The sequence below is a fragment of the Rattus norvegicus genome, chromosome 3 (assembly GCF_036323735.1).
Source record: "Rattus norvegicus strain BN/NHsdMcwi chromosome 3, GRCr8, whole genome shotgun sequence".
In the NCBI taxonomy this organism is placed as follows: domain Eukaryota; kingdom Metazoa; phylum Chordata; class Mammalia; order Rodentia; family Muridae; genus Rattus; species Rattus norvegicus.
In genome coordinates this window covers 85667085-85680029 of record NC_086021.1, presented here as the reverse complement: position 1 = coordinate 85680029, position 12945 = coordinate 85667085, and the positions used below count along the sequence as shown (strand labels likewise).

The window sequence follows — 12945 nt, the reverse complement described above, 5'->3', positions numbered from 1 at the left end:
GTTCTGCTAGGAGGAGCTGCACACAGGAATGGAGTTTGCTGCATTCTACATGTGATACTCCTTAGGTGTACGTATCCCACTTAAATAGCAACTTGCCAGTCAGTTTTGGGAGTTCTAAGACTGCTGTAAAGGTACAACATGAACCTGACGTCAGCCACTGTAGTAACAAAGTGACCTAATGTCCAGCGGCAGGTCCTACGTTCAGCACACATTCCATAGGCATACAGCTTAAGCAAAGTCGTACCTACTGGTTAATGTACTGCCTATAAGATGTTTACCAGAAAGTATAGGAAATAACTATAGGAATACCTATCCACTAGCTATGGTTTTGCGACAGGAGTGCAGTCTGTAGGCTCCATTCACACACCCCTCTGTTGCCCAGTACAGCAGTGTACAAGTAACTAGTATGTTAAATTAGTATACTTTTATTGAGTAAGACATCTTTGGGCATTCCACTTGTGGAATTTTGCATAAACAAGCCACTTTAAAAAGAAGTTCTAGGCTTTCGAAGTTTAATAAATGAAAGGCTCTTGCCATTATCAGTCATGATTCAAACAGTGTGTGCTCACAAGTACAGCAGAGTCTGAGCCAGGGAGTTAAAATGTAATAAAACCCAGGAGAATTTGAATGAGGTCCCAACAAACAATAAAGTGCACTGCTTTCCCAACTCAAACCTACGGCATAACCTTCATGCAGACAGACTAGGGAGCAGGTAAACACAACAATCATCTTCAAAAGAGTTTTAGAAAAAATAATTTGATTTTATTCACTGGCATCCTCTGATCATCCCACACACTGGGGGAGAGAACTGAACCAGAGGTCACTCTGCTTTTGGAGTTGAAGGAGAAACCTATGACCCTTTAAGTCCAAACAACTGAGAAATGGGAAGAGTCCATCATGTGCTTGATTTTAGTAAAAATAACTGTAGTTGTTCTGGCAATGCTTTACTGAAAAAGACAGTAACTGAGTAACAGCATCATCATGAGCCATTTAAAATAAATCTAATTACCGTTCCTATTGGAATAGTGAACATTGGACAAAGAAAAAAACCATAGCTACAGGGGGAAAAAAATCAGTGTGAGTGATCCAAACGAAGAACCCTGAAGGGAAATCCGTCAATATCAGGAAGACACGTCAAACAACACAAATGACACCATTAGCAGGGACACTTATGAAAGCAAAGACATGAAGGTGTGCACTCTAAGCTTAGGGCTCAGGGGTCAGCCCTGTGACATCCACACAGCCCACTAACTGCTGTAAATACTTCTTACCTTGTTCTTGGGACCGCAGTTTACAGGATTTTTACACTTACTGTGGTGATAAATTAAGAATAGCTCTTCAACTCTTACAAGAAAACCTGTCTATACAGTAGTACATAGTAGGAAAACTGGGTACATTTTTATTTTCCCATTTGTGAAAATAGTCAAAATAAAATACATGGTCATAGACAGAATTCTTAGAAGGGGTGACTGAAAACCAAGTCACTTGTTTTCAGGCCTATCGCAAAATTACAAGTAAAAACCCAAGTCCACTTTGTACAGTATGAAGACAGACCCACATGCAGGGCCAGGTGTCCAAACATCAGTTCTGTGGTCAGCAAACTAGTCCCTGGGCTGCCCTTGGCCTGTGGAACATTTCTATATGGCCCTGAGCTAAGACTGATGTTTGTATTTCTAAAAGGATTAACAACAACAACAACAAAGACACAACAAAGAACCCTATGTGGACGCCAGTCCCACTGGCCACCTGGCTCTCCACAGGAAGCATCTGCAGGTGCAGCACTGCACAGGTGTCTCCTGTCCCAGGTCATGTGCACCTGCTTCCTCAAGAGCAGCTTGACTTGGGAAAGGGATCCTCTGATGCCATTTTCCAGATTCTTTTCCTTATAATTCTTTTTTCTTCAATATCATCAGAGCTCATCCTGTATTAATATAAAGGTGATTAAAAGAGAAAGGTATTATAAATTAATCAATATTTTACTTTCTTATACATACTCAATGTTCTTACTTAATAGAGTATCAAACATTCTTTGCTTGATTAACAATTGAAGTGTCAGTTTTCATCCTAAGTGAGATGGTTACTGTCAACTTGACGGGATCTCTGGAACTCCTGTGGGAGCCACCCCATTTTCTGGCAGGGACCCCGACTGTGTAAGAGTGAGGAAGGCACTGAGCAGCAGCACGAGTTCATCAGTCTCCTCACTGTGGGTGTGGCATGACCAGACACCCAAGCACCTGCCTCCCGACCACCCCGCAGGAGAATGGGCTTCTTGAACTGTGAGTCAGAAGCTATTTTATCCTAAGTTGCTCCTGTCACAGTAGTTTACACGGTGGCAGCAAAGGTGTCAAGACACTGAGTGACAATACGGCATGTTCTCTACCTTAATTTCAACTATAGCATTTTGATTCATGAGTAATAACACATTTAAAGATATTTAACTTGGATGAAATCATAAGGTCTAAAATAAGTCAAACACTAGGAGAATATACTGTATCTGCTAAGGAGACATGGATCCCCTCAGATGTGGAGAAATGTTTGGGAAACAGGCCATCAGCCTTTCTCCACTTAGGGCTCCCGTTCACTGCTCCACAGAACGAGTTTCTGTAAGGCCTGAGACTCTGCAGAGGCTATGCGCGGTTGCCTGGATTAGATTCTACTCAGCAGCTCCCACACACATGAGAAGGGACTGAGGAGAGATCAAATAGCTTGGGTTCAGAAGAGCCACTGGAAGGACACTGTGGTGCCGATGCGTACAGACAAATTCAGGAACAGGATTAAGGTTTAAACAGTCCATCTATACCAAGCACAAAGGAAACCTTGCTTTCTAAAATATGTTTAGGTTCCAGAATATTTACTGCTATTAATTCAGTATTTTACTTACACTAAACAAGATTTAGATAACTATTAACCACACCACTATTTTAAATTACATTACCGTATATTTTCTTTTAAGAAAATATTTTGGAGACAGTACTCCTGCCTAGTTTGGAACTTAGTACACAGACCAGGCTAGCATCAAACTCACGCCCGTCTCTACCTCCAAGTGCTGACATTAAAGATGTGCACCACCAAACCCAGCTCGCGTATTTCACTACTAAAGCTAGAAAATGCACAGTACAAGCCCCGGGGAGACTCAGAGTTATACACCTACTTTCACAACATTTCCTGTACTTCAGAGCCAGACTCCTTCACACTCTTAAGTAGTCACTGCCGTTTCCAGCCTCACCCTGTCTTGGCACCCACTAACCTGCCTTCTAACATTTTACATGTATAGAACCATGCTCTATGTGGTCTTTGTGACTAGCTCCATTCCATTAAGCACATTTCCTCCCTCCCTCCCTCCCTCCCTCCCTCCCTCCCTCCCTCCCTCCCTCCCTTCCTTCCTCCCTCCCTTCCTTCCTTCCTCCCTCCCTTCCCTCCTTCCTTTCTTTTCCTTCTTCTTCTTTTTCTTTTTTCTTTTTTCGTTTCTAAGACTGGGTTTCTCAGTATAATACCTGGCTATCCTGGAACTTGCTCTGTAGACCAGGGTGTACACCACTGCCCGGTTTACTAAGCTTTTTTTCCTAAAACTTTACCGTGCAGTATGGATGCTTTCGCTTTTTACCTTAACAAGACTCCACAGTATCAGTGCACCACTTTTGCTTATCCACTCCGTTGGTGGGTGGCTGTCTTTCCCTATTTTGCTGTATGAGTGATGCTGCTCTATACACTGGAGTCTAAGGGTTTTTTTTTGTTAACTGGTGAGTACACAAATTTCCAAGCATTCCATTATCTAGAGTCTATCACGTTGGCTGCTGTATTTCTCCAAAGTGAGAATGTCTCTGAATATTCATTTTTGCATGGAATGCACACTGAGAACATTATCTTGGCAGCCTGCCACTCACTTGTAGGCTTGGCTCTCACCTTATTTCTCTTTACTTGGCTTTGGAACGTTTCCAATTTTCCATAAATTAAGGCAGCAATAGTTTTTGCATCTCTGGAATTTATTTGCTCTTCCCAAATACTTTTCTAAAATTAAAAACACTCATGTTATCTTTTAGATATTTTAATCAAAACATGACATTTCCACACAAGAAGCTTGCTTACTTAGGCCTTAAAGTTCTTTTGTTCCAAAGCCGTTTAAATTTCCTGTTTCTTCAAGTGCATAATGCTACGAAAGTAGCTAACCCACACTAGAAAGAATGATACTGCATGTTCACAAAACGGTCTCTGGGAAAACGCATCACTGTTTCAAAGATTCTCTGTGGTGGGGTGCATGTGTGTACCAGACTGACGTGGGGTGCTTGGCAGTAGAGCATTGCCCTTGTGTGTTTAGCCTTTAGTACTACAAAGTACTAAAGAACGCCATGAAGGAAAGGATGCCATCAGCTCACGTCCCAGTTCTTTTCTTACAAAATATTTTAGTAGGCAAAATGTGTCTTCATTTCTCTTAAAAGGGTCAATATTCATGCTAAGATATCTTAGATCTGTTCAAAAGCATTGTATTGTACCTGGGAGGACTGGACAGATCTGATGTGCTTTCTGTTAACAACTGTATCAGCTGAAAGATGCCACTTTTGAACCAGTGATCACAGACCCTGGCTGACTGAGACCTTGGTAGAGCTCTGGTTTCTTTCATTGAAAAATCTAACAGAGCCAGGCACTGTAAAGCATGAAATCCTAATACTCAGAGGCAGGTGGATATATCTGAGAGGCCAATGCCAGCCAGCTCCTCAAAGCAAGTTACCTAACACAAACAAAAACCAAACCCAACCAACAACCAACAAACAAATAAACAAACAAATAAAAAACCAAAAAAACCATGAAAAGGGCATATCAGTAGTAGGGCCCCCAAACAATTTTACCCAAAGCAAAAGTCCCCACTTATAATCTAAGCCCTTAGTAAGCATCCCTCAAAAATGCTGTTACTAAGTGTATTTCAAAGTATTTATAAACTAATGTCTTTCAACTTTTTTTAGAAGGGAACATTTAAAAAGCATTATTATATTAAAAAATAGAAAATATATAAAATTGCATAGAACTTTGAATTCATAGACACAATGTGTACTAATGTTTGGTTTTGTTTCTTCCTGTTCATGGAGCACAAAGTCTATAAGGCAACTGAGAGCACACAGACCAGAAAGTCTTTTAAGATCCTTTGGTATACCAGAAAAGACGACATCTCAGTAAGACATATTTTTAGAAGATGAAGGGAGAAACCGGAAACTAGACAAAATCTTCCTCCCACACACCATTCTGGGCTGGGCTACTGGAGGAAGGCAGAGTTAGAGACTGCACGCACCTTTGCTCTTTCATAGAGGTACAGTTTGACACTGGGGTAGGCTCTGATGCCAGCTTTCTGGCACGTTTGGGGGTAAGCCTGACAGTCCACTTTCCCAGCTTTTACTTTCCCTTTGATCATCTGAAAAACAAAACAACAATTCACAGAGCTTGCCACTTTTCCACAATATATTTCTTTTTTTTTTCTTTTTTTCGGGGCTGGGGATCGAACCCAGGACCTTGTGCTTCCTAGGCAAGCGCTCTCTCTACCACTGAGCCAAATCCCCAACCCCCCACAATATATTTCTAATCTTTATATATTTATATAAAGTTTTTCTAGACCCAACAAGAGCTCAAAGAGCCAGATGCAGATATTTACACCCACCCAATGGACAGAAGCTGCTGAGCCCTGTGGTTGAATTGGGGGAAAGCTGGAGGAAGCTGAGGAGGAGGGTGATCGTATGAGAAGACCAGCACTCTCAACTAGCCTGGACCCCTGACATTGCACTAGTCCCACCTTTGGGTTCTTCATGGCCGACAGTCTCTCAGTGGGCTCTATATAATCCTGTGCTGAGGAGGTAATCTACTCTACCGGACTGCTCTTTGTGAGTGCCTCATGAACACCTATACATAAGGCATGGGAATCTCTTTCCTTTGTGGTCGGTCATTCAAGGCGGAAGCTAGCTGTATGGTCAGTTCCCTCTGCTTCACCTATCTCTCACAAAGTTCTGCTGTCCCGTGTCTCCCCTCTTCCTACCGCCAGGCTCCTCTCCTGACTTAGGGTACTCTCTCCAGCTCTAGGACAGCCAAGGTGTCCTTCCTCTGCCTTCCTCTGGTTTCTATGGCTACTGGAATAAACAAACAGGGAGGCTAACTTAGGTGAGCAGTCCAACTACAGGAATAACAACGTACATAAAGACAAGCAGACACTTGTAATCTGTCAGTAAACGCTTTTAATACTAGCACTTTCCAGGAAAAGGCAAGCAGTTTGAGGCTGGCCTGGTCTACATAGGGAATTTCGGGTCAGCCAGAGTTATAAAGAGAAATCTATCTCAAGAAAGACAGATAATAATTATAGAAACACATTAAAAAAAAAAAAAACTAAGAGAAATTTTTTTAGAACTAAATTAATTAGTTTACCATGTTTTAACCAACTGTTAAAACATACATGTGTGTAAATTTTATTTAACTAGACAACAATACTTACCCTAGCCAAGAGTTCAAACTCGGGAGCAAAATTCTGGCAAGGTCCACACCAAGGAGCATAGAAATCAATCACCCAGTGAGTTTTCCCTTGTAGAACTTTTTCGTTGAATGTCTGAGGTGTTAAATCTATGGATGCTTGGGGTAAAAACCTGCGGTAAGGGAATCAAACATGTATTATACAGAAGCAAAGCAAGCATCCTATGGCAATACCGCAAGCAGTCCTACGTTAGAAAGGCTCTATTTTTGATAAGTGCCATCCTTTTCCATGTATTTTAAATGCCGGAGTCCTCACTACGCACATAAGAAGACAAACAGCTTGGAATCAGTGTTATATGATAATGTGCATCTTACTCACCCGAGACCCCAGCTTCTCAGGGAATAAGCATCCCTATTCCAGCCATTGTAACTACTGAAAGAAGAAGAAGAAAAAAATCAAGTTGTAAAGAGTATTTTCTATTACTGAATATGGTCAAGAAACAGTCTTACTGTAGAAATTTAAAAAATAGCTCGACGGGTTAATGTTTCCTTGTATCTCTACACAAAGTAAGTAAGAGTTATAGGACTATATATTTTTCTGGAGTCTCTGGATCTTTCCCTACCCTTAAGTACCCAGGACTGTATGGGTTTTGTGATTTCCCCACAGCAGATTCTTTTACTGTTTATAGAGAAACTCATGTCTCGAGTTTCACTTAGTTACAATTGCATGCTGTTTCTTTGCAATACCTACGTAGTATGGAACACGTGGACACAAGGATAGTTCTGGGTTCAAATCTCAGCCCCCAACCGTAGCGGGTGAGCTCCAAGTCTGATGGGTTAGTCCCAGCAATGGTAGGAGATTATACCCCTAAGTATAAAGACTACTATGAACAATGTAGGTAAGGTCTGGCTAGGACTTAGGGCCAAGTAAAGACTTAAACACTAGTTCTTCCTCTCACAGCTTCTTGACTAGAACTTCATAACTAGTTTTACTGTCCAGTACCCTCATCTTCTGAGGGACCATCCATCCAGTGGTGGCCTCCCAAGACATATCTGTTGGCCTACTTAAATGTTAACTGTATAACCGAATGAGTATAATCGACATCTTCAAAGGCGACAGAATACTTACTGATACTGATAAGCTCTACTTGACTTTTGGGGATAAAATCTTATCTCAGGGTATCTCTGGACATTTTCTTGAGTACAAAAAGAATGATACTGTTGGCAGTCCACACTGCCTACATTGATCAATCCAGTTAACGTCTATAAAAGAACAGAAGTCAACACATGGGTCAATGATTAAAATCACCTCTATAACTCACAATTAAAAAACAACTACTTATGTGTATGAATTCTTTGTCTACTCGTACATGCACGATGTGTATGCACTGCCCTTGGAAGCCAAAAGAAGGCCCTGGAATCCCTGGATCTGGAGTTAATGATGGTGGAGAGTGCTTGGAACCAAACAGGTTTTCTGCAAGAGCAGTCAGTAATCCTAACTGTTAACTCAACTATCTAGCCCTCACTGCAACCTTCATACATGTTAAATAGTCATTGTAAAAATGGGTATTTTATAATTATCAGTATCAGGGAACAATGGTTAAGGATTTAAAATATGCCACTTAAACTAATGAATTTGAATGCCGTAACTTTGTAATTAAGAACTTCCCATAGTTATTGCAGATGAAATAACTGGTTCTACTCGTTTACTATGTAGGTTAATACATAGGCTGTGGTGACATAAGTCTTTGACTCCTGAGTGCAGGTGGGTCTCGTGAGTTCAAGGTTGGCCTGGTCTACAGAGTGTGTTCTAGGATAGTCAGCCAGGGTTATACAGGGAAACCCTGTCTCACAAAACAAAAAACAAAACAAAAAGACAACAACAACAAAAAACAATAGCAACCAAAATATAATCAGTATTTTTTTTTAAATATTTTTTTTCTAATGAAGGCAAGCTTTGTCTGATTCAGTATTTTAAATGTGCCTTCATTCAGTATCTTATAGCACTGCCTGTTTACAGGAAATATGTTTTACTATTTGAGGTTATTTTCTATTTTGTTTCATTTTTGCTTGTTTGTTTTGGAGAGTCTGGAGCTTGGTGGCCCAGGATACTCTTGGACTCCCGATCCTCCCTGTCTCAGCATCTGAATGCTAGTATTATCAGGATTCGCCACCATGCCTACCTACGAAGCTATTTTAAGGACCCAATATTGTGAGGAAACAGTATCTGTAAGCTCTAAAAGTAAAATAATAGAAAATGTAGACAGAAAATGAAGATGCCCTCAGGGTTGGCACTGCCAGCACTTTGGTCAAGTGTATTAGGCAGTGCAGTGAGTGGGTGGGGGCAGTGTGTCGTCTTAAAGATTCACTAAGGGTGTGTATGTTGTCTAGCACAGGTTTATCCCCTCGGTTTCAGTAGCTGCTAAGCAAACATTCTCGGTAGGTCTAAGATGTAAGTAATATGTTACTGTACCCGGGCCATGCGTTTCCACTCTGGCATTAAGACCTGACAGGGATGACACCATGGAGAATAGAAATCAACCATCCAGACTTCGTCATGTTTTCTCTGTTTAACTAGTTCATTGAAAGTGGTGGGTGTAAGAGAGACCACGGAAGGGTTTCTGAGATCCTAAAAAATAAAAAGACTATCATTACACACACCAAGTTTTTCATGTATTTCTGGCAAGTTGTTGGACCTATCATTTAGAAAGTTCCTATTTTAGAGAAATCAGAAGACACAGATATTTAAAAGAAATCTACTATCAAGTTAGGCTTTTGCCAATCAGTGTTCTTAAAAGGTATATTTTTCCACTGCTTTAAAACCATTGTAAGCTGGAGAAAGGTATCCTGGAAGAGACTGTGAATAGATCATACAATCAAGTTCTAGGAGTAATCCAGATCACTCCTACATAGGCCCCATTGTCTGTTAAGATAGCAAGAATATGTGTTTAGAAATCACCATTTAATGACTAACATAAAGCCTATAACTATTTTTGATATTTAAATGGAGATGCTATACACCTTTCTAGAGGATGCATATTCCAAGGCAGTTTTCATAGCGCCTCAGCCTGAATCAAGTACTAGTAACATGAGTTTCACTAGGACAGCAATCAGAACAAAACAATACAACATTTTACTGTGGAGGACAGATGAACAGGACACGGGAGAATGGACACGAGTGAAGAACAATGAGCTACAATTCCAACTCCTTCAGAAGTCAAGACTGAATGAAAGCAGGCCCTTCTGTGCTAACAGTGCACAAGCTCAGTGCAGGATGCCTGGCCTTGATGCTGTGAATGCAGTGAAAGAAAACAGGAAAAGGGTGACAGGCTTCATGGAAAATTGTAATTTCACATATTCAACAGCAATATCTTCCATGTACAAAACACCACAGTAAGTAATAAAACAAAGGCTTAAAAAAAAAAAAAAGTTTTCAGAAATCTATCTCCTGGCACAAAGAATAAGTCCTAATACAAACTGTTGTCCAAAGGATACATACAGGTTTCTAGCCATAGCCTAGGATTTAAAATACCTCTATGAACTCCAGGATCTGTTCCGCAGAATGATGTCCTTCATACTCATGAACACTGGACTGGTTGAACACCACTGTTGTTGGATAAGCTTGGATGTTATACTGGGAGGAGGAAGAAGAGATTCGCATACTTATTAGTTTCAATTTTGTAACAGCTTGCTTTTTATAGATTTATTTTCTATTTTATATGTATGGGTGTTTTGCCTGAACGTATGTATGCATATTATGTGTTTCTTGGTGTTGGGGGTGAGAAGACAGTATCTAATCCCTTGGAACTGGACTAATGGACGCTGTTTTCACCATGTGGGTGCAGGGACAGAACCTGGGTCCTTGGTAAGATCAGCAAATGCTCACACTGTTGGGCCATGTCTAGCACCCTTTTACAAGACTGTAAATCCACTGCTATCTTCTCGGTGGATTAGACAAGTTTAGCAAGGACAATGCGCTAAGGCTTGTGCTGATGGAGTTAATCACTAACCCAATGGCACTAGAACGTGGGAAGGGAGCCAGAGTGACTGCGCAGCGTGCACTTCATCTTTTTGCTCTCTTCAGAGTAGGAGGGAAGAGGAGGGGGAAGACACAGCAGTCACTTCCTCTAGTGACAGTAATAATCATCCCAGAGGGCAATCAGCAACAGAAAATAGAAGAACAAATGACCACGACTATATTTTATATTAAAGAATTATGAGTCAGGCTCTAAGAAAATGATTACTTTTTATTCTTTACTCAAGACAGTTCTCACAGTATAAAATATTTAATTCCCTCCTCACAGTTAACATGGGCATCAGCCCTGAAAGATGTAATTTTTAAAGTAATGAGGTGATTTCCTTGTCTAACTCATTAGTAAATGGGAAATTTTGCATATTGTGAAGTTTTGAAAATGTGTGAATTCAAAACATTTATTAGGTTAACAGAGACTAGGTAAAAGTCTACAAGTTCTTATTATCTTTTGAGTTAGTCTAGCCACACTGAACCTCTCATTCATTCCTCAGAGCAGTTTTACTCAGTTACAATGACAAAACCTAGCTTGGTGGTGGTGATGCACACCTTTAATCCTAGCACTTAGGAGGTAGAAGCAGGCGGATATCTGAGTTTGAGGCCAGCCCAGTCTACAGAGTGAGTTCCAGGACAGCCAGGGATACACAGAGAAAACCTGTCTTGAAAAACAAACCCTTTTTTAAAAAACAAAACAAAACAAAACAAAACAAACAAACCCAAAACCTACTTTACAGACCAGGCTACTGAGCTCCTGAGGAGTAAGTGACTTGGTCATGAGGAACCAACTGTAGGAGGCACGTAAGAGGGGAATCCTGGCCTTCCATCAGGTGAATGTGATGCTTATTTTTATCCCTTATACTTTAACTGTTGATAATGTACTTACTTGAGAAAATGTGGGAAAACTAAAGGGATTAAAATTAACTACTGTTACTCATGATGTTTGCATCTATGATTGTCACCTACTTTCCAAGTCACATAAAGGGCATTAGACACCAATGACCCATTTTATTTGTTTCTTTAAAATACACAAACATATCCCCTGCCCCAACCCAACTTACTTTTAATTTCAAACACACCGAAACCAAGAGTAATCTCATAACTACCTACATATCTGCTCCTTATATGTAACAACCAGTAGGTGTGGCCATGCCTGTTTGTTGCTGACACTGTCTCCCTTGGTCCGACTCCTTCCTAATCTGCTGTGCTGGCGCGTGTCCAATTCACTGGGGTCTAAGCTGCCCCACATGGACACTGTCTTAAAGCAGCACACTGCACCGCTTTGAATATTTAAAGTCTTTTCTCCGACTCTGAGAACCCTTATTGCTCATTGTACACTGAGTCTTCTAGGATTTACTCAGCTGGTGAAGATTTCTTTTTACCCTGAGTCTTCTAGGATTTACTCACGCTGGTGAAGATTTCTTTTTCAGGGCAAGGTTTTGAACCCAGGCCTTAAACATGGAAAACGTCCTGTATCACTGAGTTACACCCCTCACCTGGCTTATTTGTAGATGCTCTGGTATTTCACTATACCATTTCTAAATATTATTACACTGCTCTTTTTTTTTTTTTTTGTCAATTTGATAAATTTCGGTAGGAAAGATATCAAAAATTTAATGGGGTTTGTATTTTCTTGACTAGTGAAACCAAACATGTCCACTCTTCTAGTCTGCATTAAAAACAGGCTTTGTTTTCCTCACCATCTTTGTCTTTAACATTTTAGTTTTTGAGTTAAACCACTCATAGAAAGGATATAAACTTTTATGTAGTTACACAGCTATAATCACCATCCAGTCATGGTGGCTGTAGCAGTTTGACTATGTTTGGCCTCCATAGACTCATGTGTTTGAATATGCTTGGCCTGGGGAGTGGCACTGTTAGGAGGTGTGGATTTACTGGAGGAAGTGTGTAATTGTGGGGTTGGGGTAGGCTTTGAGACCATCCTCCTAGCTGCCTTCAGATCAAGATGTACAACTCTTGGCTCCTTCTCCAGCACCGTGTTTGCCTGCACGCTGCCATGCTCCTGCCTTGATGAGAATGGACTGAACCTCTGAACCTGTAAGTCAGCCCCAAATATATGATGACCCTTATAAGAGTTGTCTTGGTTATGGTGTCTTTAGCAATGGAAACCCTAACTAAGACCTCTACACTTACATCATCTATACAATCTCGTGTTTCTAGACTATTCTTACACTAACACTAGAAAGTTTCACATCCCATTCACAAGTACCAGAGCATATTTAAAATATAAGATGTTGTCACCTGCATAAGCACTGTCACTTTCACTTCTTCTAAATTGGATATCCTGTCTGGTCAAATCAACTACTCTAAGCTGACGAGTATCAAGAAATCTAAATAATCATACAGACTGTAAAAACTTAAATGTATGTTACAAAAGTACAAAGACAGAGAAAATAGAAATTTATATAAGTATTTTATGGAGTCAAATAGATGCTGGAGTCTGGTGAACAAAATCT

The 12945-nt window shown here is 40.5% G+C and overlaps 1 protein-coding gene across 3 annotated transcripts in view; it reads right to left on the bottom strand.

Moving 5' to 3' along the window:
* Positions 1-409: 409 nt before the first annotated feature.
* The window catches only part of Dnajc10 (DnaJ heat shock protein family (Hsp40) member C10), a 42731-nt gene continuing 30195 nt past the window's right edge, over positions 410-12945 (bottom strand). Inside the window, exons 16-23 of one of the 3 annotated variants that reach the window (NM_001106486.2) lie at positions 9974-10075; positions 8915-9070; positions 7571-7704; positions 6821-6874; positions 6467-6614; positions 5282-5401; positions 3904-4008; positions 410-1921 (exon numbers count right to left, since the gene is read on the bottom strand). In NM_001106486.2, the coding sequence (NP_001099956.2) occupies positions 1910-1921; positions 3904-4008; positions 5282-5401; positions 6467-6614; positions 6821-6874; positions 7571-7704; positions 8915-9070; positions 9974-10075 (831 nt within the window). In that variant the 3' untranslated portion in view covers positions 410-1909. Of the gene's footprint in view, positions 1922-3435; positions 4009-5281; positions 5402-6466; positions 6615-6820; positions 6875-7570; positions 7705-8914; positions 9071-9973; positions 10076-12945 lie in introns of those variants that run through there. The other 2 variants (XM_039104498.2, XM_063283280.1) reach the window with 2 other exon arrangements.